The 21,932-nt window shown below is 36.5% G+C and overlaps 1 protein-coding gene and 1 pseudogene across 1 annotated transcript in view; both read right to left on the bottom strand.

Moving 5' to 3' along the window:
* The window catches only part of EIF4G3 (eukaryotic translation initiation factor 4 gamma 3), a gene marked incomplete at its 3' end in the record, with an annotated part of 304,720 nt that overhangs the window by 106,890 nt on the left and 175,898 nt on the right, over positions 1-21,932 (bottom strand). Inside the window, exons 10-11 of the mRNA XM_023509712.1 lie at positions 10,536-10,641; positions 2,948-3,799 (exon numbers count right to left, since the gene is read on the bottom strand). Of these exons, the coding sequence (XP_023365480.1) occupies positions 2,948-3,799; positions 10,536-10,641 (958 nt within the window). The remainder of the gene's footprint in view (positions 1-2,947; positions 3,800-10,535; positions 10,642-21,932) is intronic.
* Positions 20,614-20,717, bottom strand: LOC111723246 (annotated as a pseudogene).

Here is a 21,932-nt window from a genome sequence, read left to right as displayed (position 1 = left end):
AGAGAGACAGTCTCAAAAAACAAAAAACGGTAACAATAAAAACAAGAAAAACCTTACTTCTTCCTTTTCTAGGTATTCTCTAGATCAGTGGTTAGCAACCTTCCTGCTGCCTTTAGGCCAAAGGGGTCACGACCCACAGGTTGAGAACTGCTACTCTAGATTAATGCTGAAGAATCCATAACCTTTGAGTAAAGTGCGAGTGACTTAAATTACTAATCCAAGAATATTTACACTTCAAATAAATGTGCCAAGATAAGAAGATTAACTCAAAATTCTGTTTCTCAAGATCAGGTCATCTATAATATATAACAAATTGCCTTAAAAGAACAATCAGGGATGAGAGAAATTACGTTTTTGGTGCAGAGTCTTGTTTTATACTTACTTCAGATCTGAGGTACAGTGTGTATCTTTAACGTATATTTACTATGATTGCATTATCCTTTCTTTCTGTTACTGGCATTCATGTTTTTAAAACATTTGTCGGCTCAGCGCCTATAGCTCAACCGGCTAAGGCGCCAGCCACATACACCTAAGGTGGCGGGTTCGAATCCCCAGCCCAGACCCACCAAACAACAATGACGGCTGCAACCAAAAAATAGCCGGGCATTGTGGCGGGCGCCTGTGGTCCCAGCTACTTGGGAGGCAGAGGCAAGAGACTCGCTTGAGCCCAGGAGTTGGAGGTTGCTGTGAGCTGTAATGCCACGGCACTCTACCCAGGGGAACAGCTTGAGGCTCTGCCTCAAAAAAACAAAACAAAACAAAACAAAACATTTGTCTTTATTAGTTTCTCTTATTTTTGGACCTACCATCACTTGTTGAATGACAACTCACAGATGGGACAATGATAAGAAATAATGAAGGGTCAAACAAATTACCATTCTCCAACAAACAGGTGCTCTTTGGAGGGCATTCACTTGTAGCCACACCTCAATAGTTCCTAAAACAATGATGGCACTATAAATGTTGATGCCAGTGGAGCCTCGTCTGTTGAGGAAACAACTGGCAAAGATTTATATGATTCTTCCTATTCCAATCACCTTGCACTATTTGCTTTTCTGCTTTGTTTTACTGCATTGAACTAGATGTCTCCACTTCTGAGGGACCAGATACCACTCACAGATACGTGTGAGGAAACTGTCTCAAGAACTAAACTGGGGGCTCAGCACCTATGCTCAGTGGTTAGAGCACTGGCTACATACACCGGGTCTGGCAGGTTTGAAATTAGCCCAGGCCTACTAAAACAACAATGACAACTATAACAAAAAAAAAAAAAAAAAACGCCTGGGTAGGTGCTTGTAGTCCCAGCGATGAATGAGGTTGAAGCAAAAGAATCCCTTAAGTCAGCGAGTTTGAGGTTGCTATGACACCATGGCACGCTACTGAGGGCAACATAGTAAGCCTCTGTCTCAAAAAAATAACTGAACTGGGGCTGGGTACGGTGGGTCATGCTTATAATCCCAGCCCTCTGGGAGGTTGAGGCGGGTGGATTGTCTGAACTTACAGGTTCAAGACCAACCTGAGCAAGAGCAAGACGTCATCTCTAAAAATAGCTGGGCGTTGTGCCTGTAGTCCCAGCAACTCAGGAGGCTGAGGCAAGAGGATTGCTTAAGCCCAAGAGTTTGAGGTTGCTGTGAGCGGTGATGCCATGACACTCTACTGAAGGCGACAAAGACGCAGTCTCAAAAAAAACCAACTAAACTGGGTAAGAAAGTCACATCTCAAAATTAGAGATCTGATTTTGGGCTTATCAAATTTCCCTTCTTATTATATAGCTCAAATACATAATAATACTAAGGTTGGGCTGTCATTTTTTCAAAGAGTACAATTTATGGAAGCATTACCTAATCTGCCAGGTATACAGAGTATAAATTATGTAGCATAGGGTAATGCTGCAGAAGGCAGACTTGTCAAAAGCCAAACTTCAATATTCTTATGGGGTACTGACTCTGTAATAGTTGATACGCTTCAGATAACTCTTCATTATTCATCAATTCCTAAGATGCTACATTAAAAAGAAACAATTTGATTGGGAAGAATATAATACTTTCAGAATATTAATGACAATATAAAAACTTACAGAAAACACAGTTTTAAAAGAAAAAGTAGGGCTAGGGATGGTGGTTCACACTAATAATCCTAGCACTCTGGGAGACCAAGACAAGAGAATCTCGAGTTCAGGAGTTTGAGACAAGCTTGAGCAAGAATGAGACCTCATCTCTACTAAAAATAGAAAAATTAGCTGGGCATTGTGCTCCTCAGGGGGCTAAGTCCAGAGTTTGAGGTTGCTGTGTGACAGGGTGCTTCAGCACTCTAAGCTGGGTAACAGAATGAGATTCTGTCCCAGTAGATACATAGACAGAACATAAAACATGGGAGATCTCTAAACTTCTCTGCAAATTAATCACTTAGTACACTTTTATTTTCCTTTTGACTTTATGATAACTGTTTTACTAAATTATAAACCTTTTGACTTTATGATAATTATTTTACTAAATCCAAGATTTAAAAAAGGTCTTACATAGAAAAGTTCTTAAAGTCTAGGATTGATTGATTTGGTTTTAAAACTCCAAGAAGACAGAGATAGGGCCTACAGGCCGTGCTGGTTTTGTTTTCTAGCCCCAAACCAACAAAATTAACCACTGAAAAACTTATTTATATGAATGAAACAACAAGAACAACAACAAAAAACCCAACATGTACAGTGACATATACCTTGAAGGCATTTTGTATATTTGGACATTCTCATTTGCATTTTTAGACAATGGAGTAACTCTTTTGCAGGCTGTACTAAAAAACAAACACACCATTGAAGAAACCAGACTAGGAATTTCAGCATTCATTCGATGTTTCTGGAAGTCAAGGAAAGTAGCCAATTAAAAAATAACTCAAACACTGTCTCTTCTTCATGTTCAGCAAGCATAAGATTATTAATGGCAGAATAGCTTACCTGGGACAGGGCTTTTTCTTGAATTTAAGTTTTGAGAATCCACAATCTCTTCTGTTTGCCCATCTGCTTCTACCTCTATTTTGTTTTGAATCTCTTTTGCCTCTTCACTAAGGCAAGTTCTTATGCTTTCGTCCTCTAATACTCTCTGGACTGCAGTGGGAGTACTTGGAGAACTAACAGTAGTGGTGCCAGCAGGAACAATGACTGGAGGAGGAGGAGGAGGAGGAGGAGGAGAAGCTGGAGGAGTTGAAGGAGCCTGAGGAAAGGAAGTAACTGTGGAAGGGGTGACGGGAGCTGAGATACACTCGACTTTCATTTCTTCTGGGGGATTTTCTAGAATCTCCAATTCAAGAGTCAGTGGCAACACTTCCTGTTTTACCATTTCCACAATGCTCTCTGTGGCTGGTAATTTTTCACTAACTCCATTCATTTCATTAATTAGGTTATTAGTACTAGCAATCAGTGGAATATCATTAGGTGCTATGATACAGGGTTTCTTGCATATATCATCATCAATTTCATCTGTTGGTGAAGGGTCTGATGTTTCTGTGCAAGATGTGGGGCTGGGTATAGGAACTGTATCTTCTTTTGAGGAAGAGAGTTCACATCTGTCATCTATAAGAGTGGTGACTATTGGTTGGCTACTTAGAGCAGCAGAAATGGGGGAAGCAATTGTACTTCGAGCAATTGAAGAAACAGTGGTAGGTGATAAAGGTAGAGGAATCTCTGGTATGGATTCTATTGTAGTAGTCTCAGATGTCTGGCCTGCTTGTTCTTTCTTCTCCCCACTAAGGACTAGCCTAAGCACTGGGGAAGGAGACTTTAACACTGGATCTGGTTTTGGCTTCTCTTCTGGGGAAGAAAAAAATAAAAAGAGTTTTAAGAACAATTCTCGGATCAGAGACAATAATGTAATGTCTTGGGCCAATTCTTTTAATCTCTTATCCCCAAAAAAACTGGTAGCAGAATAGAGACCAAGGTATTAAGACTTATTCTAGTACTCCATAAAATTGCCAATTTTTTTTCAAGTAGTACACACTATAAATATTGAATATACAGAAACTCTATTTTGAAATAAGAGAATACTTATGTCAAGAATACTACTGAAAAGGTTATCAAAACTGACGCTAAATCATTGTTTGGTTTAGAGCAGGGCTTTTCTATGAGGTGAGGAAACCTTCATTTTTACTAGATCTTGTTCCCTGTGAATTATATTTCTACCAAGGATAAACTATAGTGATGGGACAGTCCAAGGACAAATAATTTGAAATTAAAATATTATAAAAAGACTGATGTTACTTTTTTTGCTTTTTATTCTCTGAATTTCTATATCTAGGGAATTTTTATAAAAAGTATTCTTTTTAAAACAGCTCTTGTTTTAAGAGTAACTATCACGTTGTTACTTATTATCAATGAAATTTATTACCAATAAATTTCAACACAGGCTCAGCACCGGAAGCTCAGTGGTTAGGGTGCAGGCCACATACACTGGGGCTGGCAGGTTCAAAAACCTGGCCCAGGCCTGTTAAAAACAACAATGATAATTTCAACAACAAAATAGCCAAGCATTATGGCAGGTGCCTGCAGTCCCAGCTACCTGGGCGTTGAGGCAAAAGAACTGCTTAAGCCCAAAAGTTTGAGGTTGCTGTGAGCTGTGATGCCACTGAACTCTACAGAGGGTGACATAGTGACTGTGTCTCAAAAAAAAAAAAATCCTGAACACAAAAATCAGTTAAGAAATTAAATTTCTCAAGAGGTAAACAGAACCAGAAATGATGCAATGTATAAAAACAGATATTTATCTTGTGTCTTCACACATAAAAGCATTATTTAAGAAGAAACCAAAGTTAATATGCAAATCCAATAAAAAAAGATTAAAATATATATGAAATAGTTTGGAATAATATATAAAATAGGCATTTGTGTATAGGAATAAGAAAATGACATCAAGAAGGAAAAGAGAAATTGATAATCATAATAAAGGACCCAGAAAAATACAAAACACACTAATTAACAAAATGTCCATATTTTTAAATTCCAAGTAAACTGATTATGTGATTCATCCCTGTAAGGATGAACCCAAAGGAGTTCCAGGCTAGACTTCCTTACCATGATAAACAGAGCTCCCCTGGAAAACCATATACTCATGAACATGTTTATCAAATGCCAAAATTTTAATCCCTACTAAAACACAATCTAAACTGAAAGAGACTTTACTTTCTCCTCTAGAAATTTTTATCCTTCAGTGAAAGTGAGTCTTACAATAAACTGTAGTTACTAAGTCTATGGAAAAACCTACACTGTGTTAATCACATAAATGATAAATATTACCATTTAGCTATGAATTCATTCACTGCAACTACTCTTACTAGCCTTAAAACTCACTTTTATTTACAGGCACAGAAGCTGATGCTTCTAAAGTTAGACTTTGCCTATTTACTGTAGTGGTGGAAACAAGATCAACAGGTTATCACTGTCAAATCATTCAGACTGACTTCCCAGGAAAAGAGACAAAAATATTTGAGAAATGCCCTTATCATAAATATGTTGTCTATGAAAAAGATATATCTGACTCAAATAAATATTTATCAAAGCATCTATAATGAAAATAACTTCAAATTCACTGGACTAAGTGTTAAATACGTGAATTATATTACATGACACCACTTGCAAAGCACATCAGAGTAATATCCTTATATGGTCATTGACTGAAACCTAGACGTACTAGAAATAGATGAAAAATGATCCACACATTAATAATCTAATAATAGTACATCAACTCAATGTTTAATGTTGCTAAACAAAATTTCCAATAGTAAAAAAACAAACCAAACAAATCTAAAACTGATAATCTTCTATACACTTGAGAAAAAAAGATATTAAATATTAGAAATAAAAAAATTAAGTATTTTGAGAGTTCCTTATCCTGAAAAAAAGTCCTTTAACTCACTAAAGCTTTAACATAGAAAGCTGAAAAGTACCACACAGAGGGTCTAAATAAAGACCATTTGTTTTTATCCCTCTAAGGACTTTTCTTGGCCATCTTCAGGAATTTGTAGAAATTCCATCTTTAAAATTTTTTCTAAGAAAATATCATGTAATAATATGTAAGAGTTAATAATCCTGTAAGAGTTAGCAAAGATAGATGTCTATAATATTAAACAAAATATTAAACAAAATATTATTTATAACAAAAAAAGAAATGAACTCAATATTCAACAATAGGGAAATAATGAAATCATAGCCTAGGCATATAATGGCATATCATGTATACATGATATTTAAAATAGTCTTTTAAAAGAATATTTAATGATATGGAAAGTGGTATAATAAAAGCTTTTTTGTTTTTTAAAGTAGGGCACAAAACTGTATACAGAATCTATACCCAGTTTGGTAACTTTAAAAAAAATGTTAATACTAACATATGTGCATGCAGAAAAGTCAGTTTATTTATAATGGCTCTGAGTAATTAGATAACTACTTTTTCTTTTTGCTCATCTGTAGCTTCTATAATGAATGTTTCATATTTACAAAAAGCATAAAACTGCTCTTTTACTCTCATATGGTAACAAAATCAATGGCTCAGAGGGGTGTCTTTTGGTTGTCATAGTCTCATAATGACTGAGAAGGTGCTACTGTCATTTAATATGCAGAGACAAGAATGCTAAGTATCTTGCACTGCCAACAGAGCCCCAAGTAAGCAACATGCTATTAATGATTGAATTACAACAGCACACTCTATAGCAAGCTCAACAAGTAAGAACATTAATACTAAGACACCAACTACGGCTTGTTACATTTAATTATCCATACTATATCCTCAACACATGGCACTGAATGCATGCTTGCTTAGGAAACAGCAAACATTTCAGTTATGTCTGTAAACCATCAACATCAAGCAAAATTTTAACTCATTCAACAATTGTTCCCTCTACAAATCTATGTGAAATACTCCCTATGACTTCATAAAGTACCAAACAAATGTGAGATGGTACATTTGTCTGAAACTTTGGGTCTTTGTATAAGCATTCTAGCTGTTCATGTCAAAAACTCTGAGAAACCAACAGCTTAATACTAGAAGTTAGCCATTATGTGCCAGGAAATGGATATGAAAAATGATTCTCACATTAACAATCTAGTATATCGACTCAATGATTAATTTTGGTAAACAAAATTTCCGATACTAAAAAAAATCAAACCAAACATATTTAAAACTGATAACCTGGCTCGGCGCCTGTGCCACCTAAGGTGGCGGGTTCGAATCCCCAGCCTGGACCCGCCAAACAACAATGATGGCTGCAACCAAAAAATGGCCAGGCGTTGTGGCGGGCGCCTGTAGTCCCAGCTACTTGGGAGGCTGAGGCAGGAGACTCGCTTGAGCCCAGGAGTTTGAGGTTGCTGTGAGCGTGATGCCATGGCACTCTACCCAGGGGGACAGCGTGAGGCTCTGTCTCAAAAAAAAAACTGATAACCTATACTGGATAATAGAGCATACATACATATATTGTCTTCTTTAATTCTCATAACCACTGCTAGGGTAGAAACTATTATTTGCCGATTTTACAGGCCCCAAAGTCTTACATAGGAGAAAGTACTAAAGCTGGAGAATGATTTCAAAAGCCCACAAATCAAGAAGGAGAGAGACTTTGGGAACTAATACAAGATGCTATTACCTAATATAAAGCCTCAGTAACAAAATTTCAATTGAGAGAGTAAAACCAATCATACTACAGAATGCAGAGACTGTTGTTTATATGGGTAATATAGAAATATTTAAAGACAGTCAATTTTTATATACTCTTTAGTTTCAAAAAAGAATCCATAGTTCAGAAGAAGATTAAAAACTTCTGAAGTATAAAGAAAAAAACATTCTCTAAATAAGGGTGAGCCCTTTCTAATGTTACTTGAAATATACAAATTTGGTTTTTAAGATAAACTACTCTGAAAACTATTTTACATATTGGCAGACTGTGAGTGGAATTAGAAAACAGTTATCGTTTGGTTAGCAAAAATAAAAAGACAGAAAGAGGGATGGAAGGAGGGAAAGAGAGAGGGAGAGAGAAAAAGAAAAGGAGAGAGAGATGGAGGGGAAGAAAGAAAATAGTTACTTAATTTTCTACTGAAAAGTTGGTATTAAAAGGAAGACAACAGTAGTCCCAAAGAATTACTTATAAGCTCTATGAAATACACTTAAAGTACTACATTTTTTTCCATCAAGATAATCTGAAACATTTTCCAATTCACCCTTACCTATATTATTACATCAGTTTGAAATGCTGATTTTTTTTTCAAATTTCCACTATGCCAAAAAAAGAAAAAAAAAAAAGGAAACCAAGAAACATCAGGGTAGATAGATAATGAACTTTTTCTATATCTTGGCACAGCTATAAAGAAAAGTCTACACAAAGTCAGGCAGCGCCTGTGGCTCAGTGGGTAGGGTGCCAGCCCCATACACTGAGGGTGGTGGGTTCAAACCCAGTCCTGGCCGAACTGCAACAACAACAAAAAAAATAGCCAGGCATTGTGGCAGGTGCCTGTAGTCCCAGCTACTTGGGAGACTAAGGCAAGACAATCGCCTAAGCCCAGGAGTTGGAGGTTGCTGTGAGCAGTGTGACAACACGGTACTCTACCGAGGGCAGTAAAGTCTCTACTTAAAAAAAAAAAAAAGTCTGCACAGAGGATATATTTGAAGGCCTCTTGGCAGGGGAAATATTTGAAATATTTTGCATAATTCTAACTAGCAAATAGATGACACTTTTATGAAAGTGTAATGTTTGAAGGAAATACCCTAAAATTTATCCTCCATTAATATTAAAAATATTATGAATTTTGACTCAAAACGACTTTGTCGTTGGGGTAGAGTCATCTTTCAAGGTAAACAGTTCCAATACTAAAAAATTTAGTTTAAAGCACATGAGACCTCTTTTAATTCTAACATTGCTGAAAGAAATATTTCACAGTGCAACTTTCAGAAGAATCCCAGGTGAGGAACCGCTATATATCTTTTAGCTTAAAAGTATCTTACATGATAAACAGAAGATAAGACTTATCTCAGTTCAAGTTTACTAAGTTTCTCAGTACTCAGGAGAAAAAACTTTCTACATTAAAGACATTGTATTATCATCTTGGTATGAGGATTGAAATTCTACAACAAAGTACATCTTCCAGAAAGTTTCTAACTGTGACTAACTTGTAATATAGCTAAAAACTTTTAAACACGAAATACTTAAAGTACATAGGCCATTTTAAAATATTTTTTAGAGGATCATTTTTGGAAAGTACAGATACTAATAGCTCTGAACAATAAGGGGTTTGGAGGAATGAACAATTCAAGAAAGTAGATACCAATGTATGATTTACATTCATTCTTAGAAACGTTTTATAAAAACATGCTGAAAAGTTACTTGCTTTCCTGTGTGTAATGAGCATTGCCTCTCAAGTTTAAAGACGATGATATCCCACTTTCATGCGTGATATTTCCCTTAAAGTTTTCTAGTTATACTGCAGTAGGCACTGTGTCTATTTTTTAACAAACATTTGGGACTTCTTGTTCAAGGTCAATAGGAGTAGACACTTTAGTATCATGATTCTGGCATCAAAATTTATGACTATAATTTATTGAGCACTTTTGATGTGCCAGGCATTTCCCTACAACACCTCTGTGAGGTAGGTCTTAATCCCATTCTGTAAGTGAGTAAATTGAAATACACAGGGTAAATGACCAAATAGTTTGGTGTTTTGTTTTTGAGACAGAGCCTCAAGCTGTCGTCCTGGGTAGAGTGCCGTGGCATCACAGCTCACAGCAACCTCCAACTCCTGGACTCAAGCGAGTCTCCTGCCTCCGCCTCCCAAGTAGCTGGGATCACAGGCGCCCACCACAATGCCCGGCTATTTTTTGGTTGCAGCTGTCATTGGTGTTTGGCAGGCCTGGGCTGGATTCGAAACCTCCAGCTCAGTGGCTGCTGCCTTAGCCACTTGAGCGAAAGGCGCCAAGCCAAAGACCAAATAGTTAACCAGGATTTGAACACAGTGCTGTCTCTATCTGTGGCTACAGAAGCCCAATCTTATAAGAAGAAACATCTTATCTTACCAAAATAGCAAGAGACCCAGGGACACGATGAATATATAAATTTAATTTATGTTGTAATATATGCTTTGCTTAATTCCCCCTCCATGCCTTAAAAAGAAAGAAATAAAAGAATTTCTTTTAAGAGAAATAAAAAAATTAAAGTATCTGAGCAGATAAATCTCTTAAAATGTGCAACCACAATGTTGTGGTTGCCAGAATAAATAACATTAAAAATGCCCCCCCCAAAAAAAAGAAAAGAAAAAGAAATAAATGGTTTAAGGCAAGTGAACTTTCACCTATACAAAAGTAATGACAGTGAAGGATTAATAAAATTTAGGAAAAACTTTTACCAGTCATCCCCACTTTAGTTTGAACACTTGGATTTTTTTTTTACCTCAAAGCCTATTTAAAAGGGGGTGACTAAATCCTTACACTTACTCTTCCTCTTGAATGCTGAGGGGTATGTAATTAATTTTAAAGAGCCTAAAGATAAAAGGAGGAAAACAGTCATACACAAACCTTGCTTCTGGTCGCTAGCTGCAGTGACAGGGGTGCTGGCAGCAAGATGAGCGCTCTCCACAGTCCCATAAACCACAGGGCTGTGCTCAGGGACCTGGCTGGGCAGCTGCTGGGATTTGAAGTACAAAAAAGGGTGATAATGAGCGTGCGAACATAAAAACTAGCAACATGGAACCCAAGCAAGTGAAGACAGAGTAGGGAAAGAGGTCACAAAATTTAAAAAAAAAAAGGGGGGGGGTAGAAGCAAGGAAAAAACATATAGGCCAATTTAATAAATTCAAAAAGTACAAGGGAAGACAGGGAAGATAGAGGCAGCAGGAAAGGGGGAAGGAAAAGAGATGATTACTATTCAGCACAGTAAGAGAAGACAGCACAACAGTCATTAGTATAATTTATTCTCCAGTGTTCCTCTTAAGGACAAACTAACTTTTCAGCCTAACAACAGATGTTATATCTGAGAGGGATTTAACATCCTCCCAGTCAAAGACCGAAAGAATTTGGTCAAACTTCACTTATAAATTATCTAACAAGTAGTTCATCTGTCCAAAGAAGGAGAAACTGAAAATGTGATGGGTTTGAAAACCAGTTACTGATTTAAGAAAAATACTGAAAGGTGAACCCTGTCATCCATGTAATCATACAGGTGAAATGCAAATTAGAAAGTATCTAAATGCACTGTCACCATAAAATGTCTTTAGGATCTAAGTCAAAGATTATATTTTCAAAATCAGAAATCTGAGTAAAATATCTAGCTTTTTAGAGCTATTAGAGAACTCTCCTTTTCATACTTAGGATACTGTCTTAGAATGAAAACTATTCATCAAAATCTAAGTAGGTTGAAAAACCTCTGGCTATTTTTCAACTTAGAGGGAACAAAATTATACAAGAAGAGACAAGAACACTCATTCTACATCATGTCCTAGGCAGGTATTCGCTATGGATTTGAAGGTTACACAAAAGTCACATAACAAAGCAGTTTCTCTCCTCAGATGTCTATTGTCAATTGTCTATTGTCAAATCTAATGTCAATTTTTTGATAGCTATAATATCCTGCATTAAATTCTATCAGTGCCATCAGAGCACAGCTCCATGCACAATTCTGTTTTTCACTGTATTTGTTTTCTTCTGGGAAGCAGGGATGGGGAAAATAAAATGTGGGTGGATGTTGGTGAATGTGAGTGGACAGGACTACTTAAAAGTGAGAGTTAATAAAATGGATTTTAAAGTAAGTCTTACTAAAAGTAAAAACAGAAAATGACATGGACACATACAATAGTTTATGATAATAGATAGCATTAAGTATCAATGCTTTTCAGAATGCGTAACGTGAAATTTATGTTTGACTGTATAAGGGTGACACAGAACAATAGATAGGAATGGGAATAGTGATACCATTAAGCCTATTCATTAGAACATGAAAGCACTCATATTCCATAATGACTTCTAAATGAAGACTACTATAATTATATTACCATCTATAAAAAATGAAGAAAGAGTTACGGTTTTCTCTTTGAATAAGGGACAAATACTTATGCCACAATTATTCTGAATCTTAGTTTCAGTGAGAAAAAAAACTGTACTACTAAAATTCAAATGAAAACTTCACAGCTTAAAAAAAAAAACAAAAGTACACTGTTCAGTTCTACTGGCTGAAAAGAGATCTGGAACACAAGAAACATTTCATGTTATTTAGCATTTATTAAACAATTATCCACATTTTCCAAGAATGATATGTAAACTGTCATTTACCTGAAAGGAAAAAAATATTAACTATTCCAATTGCCTGGGAAATTAATGACCAGAAGGGGTGGGAGGTAAGGTTGTAATTGCTAAAAGTAGGTTGCTAAAGTGACATCTACAGGTAAGATGAGATGTTTAAGACAGTAAAAAGCTATTAACTTTTATAGATATGAGAATTTTTCAATCTGAACACCTTAAATCATATAAAAAAATTACACAGATTCTTTAAATTTAACAAAGTCCAAGAGATAATTTATGTATAAAGAGTCATAAGAAAGGTATGAGAAAGCAGGCGGTTAAGCTACATTTCCAAGTATCCAGTGAATGAAGATAACAAAATGCTGGGGAAGTATTTCTCAGTTTCTACAACTGCAAGTGAAAAGAAATAGAGTCTACAGTCCCATTCAGCTTTACTGTTCTGTAAGCCTCTGCTTGTGCCCAGAAATGATAACATACAATTCAATACATTAATCTTGTTCTAGATGAGTTTTCTTTTAGGATAATCTTGATAAATTACAGTTCAACCTCTAACTTTATTTCGTCTATGCTAATGAAGTATAACTTAACCATAAACAGTACATGAGAAAGGCTTCTCCTACCTTTCCAATCCACAAGTTTTCACGAACTATTTTATCTACTTGGAAAGTCAGAAAATTCAAAAAACACCACGAATTTTGAAAAAACATCTCTAATGCCATATGCCTTTTCCCCCACTTCTGTACATGATTTTTTTTTAGCACAGTAGATTATCACCTGAATCATTGCCATAGTTTATTGCTATAAGCCTTTTGATCCATATAAAGAAATTAAGCTACACTGTTAAGAATAAATGTAAGGAATTTCAAAGTGCTGACTTGGGTCATATTCATTATTGGTGGAAATTAAAATGTATAAAATCAGTCTGGAAGGGCAACCACTATCAAAACATAAAACAGCTCACACCTGTAATCCTAGCACTCTGGGAGGCAGAGGTGAGGGAACACTTGAGCTCAAGGGTTTGAGATCTGCCTGAGAAAAAATAAGACCCAGTTTTTTTCAAAAAATACAAAAATTGGCTGGGTGTTGTGGCATACCTCTGTAGTCCCAGCTACTTAGGAGGCTGGGAGGTGGGAAAATTGCCTAAGCCCTGGAGTTTGAGGTAAGCCATGATGATGCCACACTACACTTTAGCCTGAGCAACACAGAAAGACCTTACTTCAAAGAGAGAGAAAAAAAAAAAAAAGGTGGTGGTGGTGGTGACAAATCAGGGTTGCAATAGTTCTTAATTTACGTCAACACTAAATCCTACACACTTCCAATTTTTTAAAAATCATGTTTCTGATTTGTAGAAGAAAGGAAAATAAACATGCTTCTTTCTCTTCAACTTGAGTGATAAAGGAATTTAAAGAAAGGTAACATACTAGATTCTCGACAATATTGGAAAAAATACATTTTCCTTACCAATTTCTCCATTAGAATCTACTCTATTTATGATTTACATATCAAACTTAAAGTATTGGCCTCAAAGAATAATGATAGGCTTGGGTCCAATACTGGAGGAATTCATTTATCTTTTAAAAACAAAATTTCATCTGTTAGATAAAATAGGCAACCGAAACTGAAAATGTCCTTAAACACTTTTAAGATTTATTTTCCTTTACAAGGCCCACATTGTTTCTGCCCAGAAAGGAGTCATCTTCCTTTGCCATCTATTATAATCATGTACACAACAGGATAAGTAAGTACAGAGGTAGTTACAGACAGGGTTAACAACCATGACCCAGGGGCCACATACCATTTTTATACTGTACATGAGATAATTTTTACATGTTTTAAATGACTGAAAAAAAATCAAAGAAAATGCTTCTTAACACATGAGAATTATATAAAAGTTCAATTTCAGTGTCCATAAAAATATTTTATTAGAACAGACACATGCATCTATCTGCATGTTGTCTATGGCTACCTCTTTACTACAATGCCAAAGTTGAACAGTGTTGAAAAGATGATATGACTGCAAAGCCTAAAATGTTTACCATCTGACCTATTATATAAAATATTTCCTAACTTCCATTATAATTCATTCAATGAGGTTTCAAGTTATACAGATATAAGCAAAAAATTGATGGAATTTGCTGTCATCATAAGAGGCTATTTCAATGTTTTATATTTTATTATTTTGGGCCTTCTGTCAACCAATAGGTGACATAAATGTACAATGCAGGGTACATGTTAAATTTACTAGGTGTAGAATATAAATGTCTTAACACAGTAACTAAGAAAATGCCGTGAAGGCTATGTTAACCAGTTTGATGAAAACATTTCAAATTATATATAAAACCAGTACATTATACCCCATAACATTAATGTACACAGCTATGATTTAATTTAAAAAAAAAAAGGAAAGAAAAGAAAATGTACAATGCAAAAGAGAGTAAAAGAGTAATTTAAAAAGGTAACAAACTAGAGAATTTATGCTCAGGCTAATGGCACTCAAATTAGGCACTCAAAAAGAAAAAGAAAAAAATTCAATTAATTTTTCTAAGTACCATTCAATAACTTAAAAATAATCATTGTATAAAACATCTCATGTATTTAAAGTTTTTTTTTTTTTTGAGACAGAGTCTCATTTTGTTGCCCTCAGTAGAGTACTGTGATGTCACAGCTCACAGCAAACTCAAACTCTTGGGCTTAAGTGATTTCTTTGCCTCAGCCTCCCAAGTAGCTGGGACCACAGGCACCCGCCACAACTCCCAGCTATTTTTTGGTTATAGTTGTCATTGTTGTTTGGCAGGCCTGGGCTGGATTCAAACCTGCCAGCTCTAGTGTATGTGGCTGGCTCCCTAGCTACTGAGCTACAGGCGCAGACCCACATGTATTTAAAGTATATAAATCCTGGGAAAAAACAAATATAGCTCTATTGAGAAACATGAAGATCAAGAGACAAAATAATAACATAATATAATTGATGCCAGGAAAAAAGACCAAAATGGTCTTCCATCATAAGTTGTTATCTCCTAAATACATTTCATTAGAAAGGGACATGTGTATGGGTTTCTTCTTGGTATTTACCATGCACAAAGCACTGAGAATCCACTGGTGACTAAGACAAAGTTTTAGGCTCCAAAGAATACAAATATTAAGGAATTAGTGACAAAATTAATTATATAATTACAAATAGCTTTAAAAGCTATACTGGAATAGTAAGAGTACAGAGATGACATATGATCAGGGGTTCTGACTTTGTGTGTGAGGAGGATTTTTTTGAGGAAGCAACTAAATTTAGGCTAAGTATCAAAGAATTAATGTGAGTGTGGAGGAAGTGTGGGAAGCAGAACTTCAGGCAGAAGGAAGAGCATGCATGAAAGGCTTGAAAGGGAAGAGCATTATGTGATGAACTAGCGTTTGTGACCGGGTAAGAGGAATATAGAAAAAGCTAGGGCATTGGCTGGAAAATGAGGCAAGCAGGGGTCAAATCAGACAGAACCTTATAGGCTACACCAAAGTGTTAGGTCTTTATCTGATTTGCTTTAAAAATATATTCACTTTGGCTATTAATACACAGAAAAGAGGAAAGACAGAACTAGTGAGATGAATGAAGTTACTGTTATCTAGAAGAGGGATGAAAGTGGCATAAATTGGGTGGCGTCTGTGGCTCAGTGGGTAGGGCGCCGGCCCCCTGTGCCAGGGTGGCTAATTCAAACCCGGCCCCTGCCAAACTGCAACAAAAAAATAGCTGAGCATTGTGGCGGGCACCTGTAGTCCTAGCTATTCTGGAGGCTGAGGCAAGAGAATCACCTAAGCCCATGAGTTGGAGGTTGCTGTGAGCTGTGGCCATAGCCAAGGGCAATAAAGTGAGACTCTGTCTGGGGGACAAAAAAGTGGCATAGATTACAATAGCAGTTGAAGGTGGTGAGAATAGGTGAAATAGAACTTGCTGAGGGAACAGTTGTGAAGAGTGAGATAAAGAAGGTTTAAAGATGACTCCTACTCTTAGCTCCTGAGCAACTAGGGTAGGCTGCAGGATAATCTACCAAAGGCAATCAAGGGGAACACAAACACTTGAAGAAATATTTTATAAACAAAAGGTTCACACACTCCCAAACCATTCAGAAACCAATAGGTGACATAAATGTACAAGGCAAAAGAGAGTAAAATAGTAATTTAAAGGTAACAAAGTAAAAAATTTATACTCAGGCTAATGGCACTCAAATGAATTTTTTTCTTTGAACACTGATCTGACAAGAAAACATACATCTACAGAGAGAACATCCCCCTTCAAGGCAAGGAAAGTTTGTCAACATATCAGAAATGAGGGGAAACTCAGATACGGAAGATAAAGCCTTTAAGGTAAACAAGAGCATTTATGAAAATGATCTTAAAGAGAAGAGAAGAAATGAGAAAAAAATAGGAAAAACTTAAAGGCAAGAATAAAGTGGATGGAATTCTCTCTAAAATATGAGTTGTGATATTTAAGATAGTATAGTAATGATATTAAAACAGATAAATGGAATAGAAAATCCCATAAGTAGACCCAGGGACATACAACAATGGAATACATGGCTAAAACAACATCTTAAAGCAAGGGCACTGTTATTATTTAGCTTTTGCTACAGTAATACACTAAACACGATGAAAAATATACAAGAACCACAAGAGCACTTTTTACAGTGATATACAATTTACTGGAGAGATGAACTGCTTATGGAAGATGATTAGCAATAGACAGTGTTTTAAGAGAATATTCGCAACACTAGTGCTCACTGAAATAGCAGCAGCAGGTGACTACCAAGTAGTATAGTATGTACTACAGTTAATTTTAAGCAGCTATAATTTAATACTGCATCTTTTTGTTTGTTAAGGGTAAATGATACTATGTGTGGTTTGTAAATGTGTGCCTAAGTTTTGATAAATTTTAAATTTTTATAATAGCTGTGTACATTTTATGGTAGTAAACGATAAAATAGACTATTTTAACCCGTAATACTTATTGTACCAATTAATGACATACCTTTTTCCTAACTGTTGCAATATTTCGAGGCTCCATGGTTCACCTGGGAGTTTTTTCAAACTGTCAAACTGTTACTAGCCCTTCAAAATTTTCCTATATATTTACTGGAAAAAACTCTTCATATGTAGTATAAATAAATATGCACAGTTAAAACTCATGTTGTTCAAGGGTCAACTATAATAACAAATGGTCACAGAATTTAAAGACTTCCGGATATCAGCATTATAAGGAGCTCTACAAAACATGGAATAACCCAAATGATAGGAGAAGCTATATCACTCTTACAATATGCCACTGATCAATCATTTTCACCTTTAGCCCAACCCCTACGCCCTATGACGTAGGTTTCTCTCCCAAGTTATGACTGTTACACTACAAAAACAGAAAAAAAGAAAAAGGAGGACAAGAAGAAAAAGAAAGGTAAAGGGTTCATTTTTAAAAAGTTAAATAATTTTGGTGGCCAGATGCAGTGGCTCATGCCCGTAATCCTAACACTCTGGGAGGCCAAGGCAGGGGGATTGCCTGAGGAGTCCAACACTAGCCTGAGCCAGAGCCAGACCTAGTCTCTAAAAATAGCCGGCGACAGCTTGAGATTCTGCCTCTCCCTCCCCCCCAAAAAGCTTTGCCTATACAGGATTATGTACTTGTTTTTAGCCTGGAGCAGTGGTTCTCAACCTGTGGGTCTCGACCCCTTTTTAACAATGAAAATACACTGTGGCTTTAGGAAGGTTGAGAACCACTGGCCTAGAGGGTCCCATAAAGACTACTGGGCAGCTAGCACATTTCCTAATCCAAGCATGTTTCTTGTACCTTATTGTCATCATCAATAGCTTAGAGATTTGATGCTGAGAAAAAGTAATAAAATTTCCCATTCTTTCCCACTTTAAGAAGTGAACAGAAAAAATAGGAGTTTAAAGAGCTCAATGTTTGGATCCAAGGTCATAAGCACAAGTGTCAAGAGTGGAAACCAGCAACAAGTTTTCTAGAGCTCTCTGATGCCACCCATGCACCTACATCTAATGCGCTGTAATAGTCCATATGGACACATCCACACATGCATATCATCTAAATATGTGAAATATAAAATCTCTAAGAGTTATCCCACAGATAATTTTAAAACTTAGGAAGCAGATCATTTCAAATTCTATCCACTTCTCTTAAAAGCAAAAATACCAACAGCAACAACCTATGTATCCTCTCCACTCTCTTCACAGAAAACCAATGCAGTTTGCCTCAATTAACTTTAGCTTGTGTCATAAATTTATGATACAGTGGCTGCCTCAACAGTGAGTTTTTAGATCTGACATAAGTTATTTGAAACCCAATCATAAAAATGTCACCTCTCCCTGAGGCTGCTTATGACAGAGGTCACTTGTTTATCATTTCAACATCAACACATCTCAAAGCTTCTGAACGCAATGCTTGTAGTCCTAGGCCTCCCTATAATCCTGGTGGCACTCTAGAAGGCCACGGTGGGTGGATTGACTGAGCTCAGTAATTCAACACTAGCTGGAGCAAGAGCGAGACCCTGTCTTTACTAAAAACAGAGAAACTAGCTAGCCACTGTGGTGGGCCACCTGTAGTTCCAGCTACTTGGGAGGCTGAGGCAAGAGCACTGCTCAAACCCAATAGTTTGAGGTTGCTGTGAGCTATGATGCCAGGGCACTCTACCAAAGGAACAAAACAAGACTGTCTTAAAAAAAATAAAATTAACGACAGAATCATGTAAATAAGCTTCCACTTCAACAGTGTTTTCTTCAAGTTAGCCAAACACAAGTCTTACTTGTGGAAAAGCCTAAGGGATAAGGAAATGGATCCTAATAACCACATAGACCACAGTTCCTCTTTCTTCACCCCATGTCCTCACCTCCACTGGCTGAGCTTCCTCTTGTCTCCCAGTGGCACCCCAACCTCTCTGGGAACTGTAAATACAAATTGTTTCTGTTTCATGCATTTTGGTTCCACTTCCTTGTGTTGTCTCACCTGACAAACACACCCAAACCTAAATTCTCCCTGGTCAGGGCTCTGCTAGAATGTGTGTTCATCTTGTTTCATGTCTACTCTTCACAGAGAGACCTCAAGACCAAATTAGATAAAAATCACAACAGCTTGATTGCTTACCAAAATCAAACTCATTATCCCCCTCTTCAACCTTCCTCATGTATACTTTATATTTTACTATTACTATATACAGAGATGCCATAAAAAGTATACTCATTTTAAGAAAGGAAAAAAATATAATATGTAATATATGGCTGAGTATGGTGGCTCATGCCTGTAAATCCTAGCACTTGGAAGGCCAAAGCAGGTGGATTGCCTGAGCTCAGGATTCCAAACCAGCCTGAGCCAGAGCAAGACCCCCCCACCTCTAAAAATAGACGGGCGTTGTGGCAGGCACCTGTAGTCCCAGCTACTTAGGAGGCCTAGGCAAGAGAATCACTTAAAACCAGGAGTTTGAGGTTGTCATGAGCTGTGACACCACAGCACTCTACCAAGGGTGACAGAGTGAGACTCTGTCTCAAAAAAATACTCAATATATACTGCTAATGTGTTATCTTGTATATTTTATCTTGTTGGCTTTTTATGGAGACAGAGTCTTACTTTTTCACCCTTGGTAGAGTGCCACCTTGACCTTCCAGAGTGCTAGGATTACAGGCATGAACTACCATGCCCAGCTATATTTTATCTTGTATCTCCTGTAATTGCAGAAGTCAAATGTGACTTGAACATTAACAATCTTTTTTTTTCTTTTGGGGACAGAATCTTTGTCACTCTGGTAGAGTGTTGGGGTGTCATAGCTCATAGCAACCTCAAATTCTTGGGCCGGAGTGAGTTTGTTCATAAACAAGTATCACTCTGTAGGCCAAGACTGTGGACCACAGATCTAGGGGAACATTATATCCACTGTTTACATGGACAGTACTGGTTTATGCCTTCTACATCAGTGTAATGATTAATAGCATCAAGAGTCATTCCCCAAGCTACCCCAGTTTAGATGATACATTTTATAAGATCATCTTTTTCATAATTCTTACCTAGGTAGTAACTAATGGATGAAAATCTCTCTAACTGGCCCCCTCTCATTCAACTGACTTACTATAAAATTTCTTACTTGAACTATGCCAATAACAGCCCCCCTCATCTAATTTCCCATTTCTGCACATGCCATTCCTCTACCTTTTCCCTCTTTCTATTTTGTGAATGTTGATCTGGAAACTCAGATCAAATAGCATGCCTACAGTCCTTCCAAGATTCTTCTAGCTATTTTCTGTGCCTCCTGAAATAACAGTAATACTATGACAGGTTAACATTAATTGAATGTTCATTATCTATCAGGCCTTTAGCGTAAGTAATTTTATCCTGTTTCCTCATAACTCTCTATGATAGGTTTTACTTTTCAAACTAGTAAGAACAGATACTACTTGATCTTAGCCAAAAGTCCAAGAAGAAATAGGTTTTACTTTTTAAATGCGAATGCTAAGGCTCTTCAAAAAAGTTATCTCACAAAACTAAGTAGTGGAACTGAGACTTGAAACTTGGCATGTCTCATTCTAAGCCAAAGTTTTAAACCTCTCCTCTGTACTGTCTTACCTCTACCATCATTAATGGGTCTATGTGATCTGATACTTTGCCATCGGTGCTGCAATTCTTCTCCACTTGGTCATCTCTGTGCTTTAGTGATGCTCTGAATATACTATACAGGAGAATCTGTGACATCTAAGTCATTAGTCCTCTCTCTATCTTAAAGAGACTGGAACTACCTCAGTGATAGGACAAGACTTCACTATCCACAGCACATACAATTATATATATCTAGCCCAAAGCAGGTAAACTATAAGGCAAAAGGTACGAAAATAATTATTCTTTAATTCTAAATTCTATCTCATCTGCAGTATTTTAATCAGATCATGGTTCAGAATTTATTTGAAATTATGCCAAAAGTATAAACAAATAAATCTAATGGGTTTTCCTTGGCTGGCACAGTGCTATTTGCAAATAAACTTAGTTGTCAATATTTGAAACCTAAAGCCTTACTTTTCTTTTTATGTAACTAAAGGTTTCTACATTCTTTTGAAACATTAGGTCTACATTTTTACACAATGTAACAATGAGGTAACAACCACCATCTTCCCTTAACCAGAACACTTTCTTACATTCTATATAAGCACTACTTTCTATGATTTTCCAGAAACTGAGGTCAAATGTCAGTTGCCATCGACATGCTTGGGTGAAATGTTTCCTTGAATTTCATTCATTTGAATGTAAATGAAGATCACCTAATAAAATAAACTCATGTTTCATAGCAAAGAACCAGCAATATTACAATGATCACCTGATGGCCTTAATCAGTTGAAAGTGTATATTCAATATGCTATATGATAATGAAGACATATATACTTATATTCAGGCCCACACTCCTCTCTAGAGAAAGAGAGAAAGGATTTCTTTGGTTAAGGACAGAGGGATACCAGAAGAGTGTGGGATGAAGCTTGGATGTTTAAAGAAAAATAAACATACCACACAGGAAACTGAAATATAAAAAGGGGTGTATGTTCAAGTTGATAATTTAAATACAAATCAATAACGGGCTGTCAACTATCTGTCTTGAGAGTAATAACATTTTAACTAATGTTTGACAATTAATTTTTGAGTGCCCCAATCGCCTA

This window comes from Otolemur garnettii, unplaced genomic scaffold, assembly GCF_000181295.1.
Source record: "Otolemur garnettii isolate 467f Iridium unplaced genomic scaffold, OtoGar3 scaffold00009, whole genome shotgun sequence".
Taxonomy (NCBI): domain Eukaryota; kingdom Metazoa; phylum Chordata; class Mammalia; order Primates; family Galagidae; genus Otolemur; species Otolemur garnettii.
The sequence above is the reverse complement of the archived record's forward strand: the minus strand, read 5'-3'. Positions and strand labels throughout refer to the sequence as shown.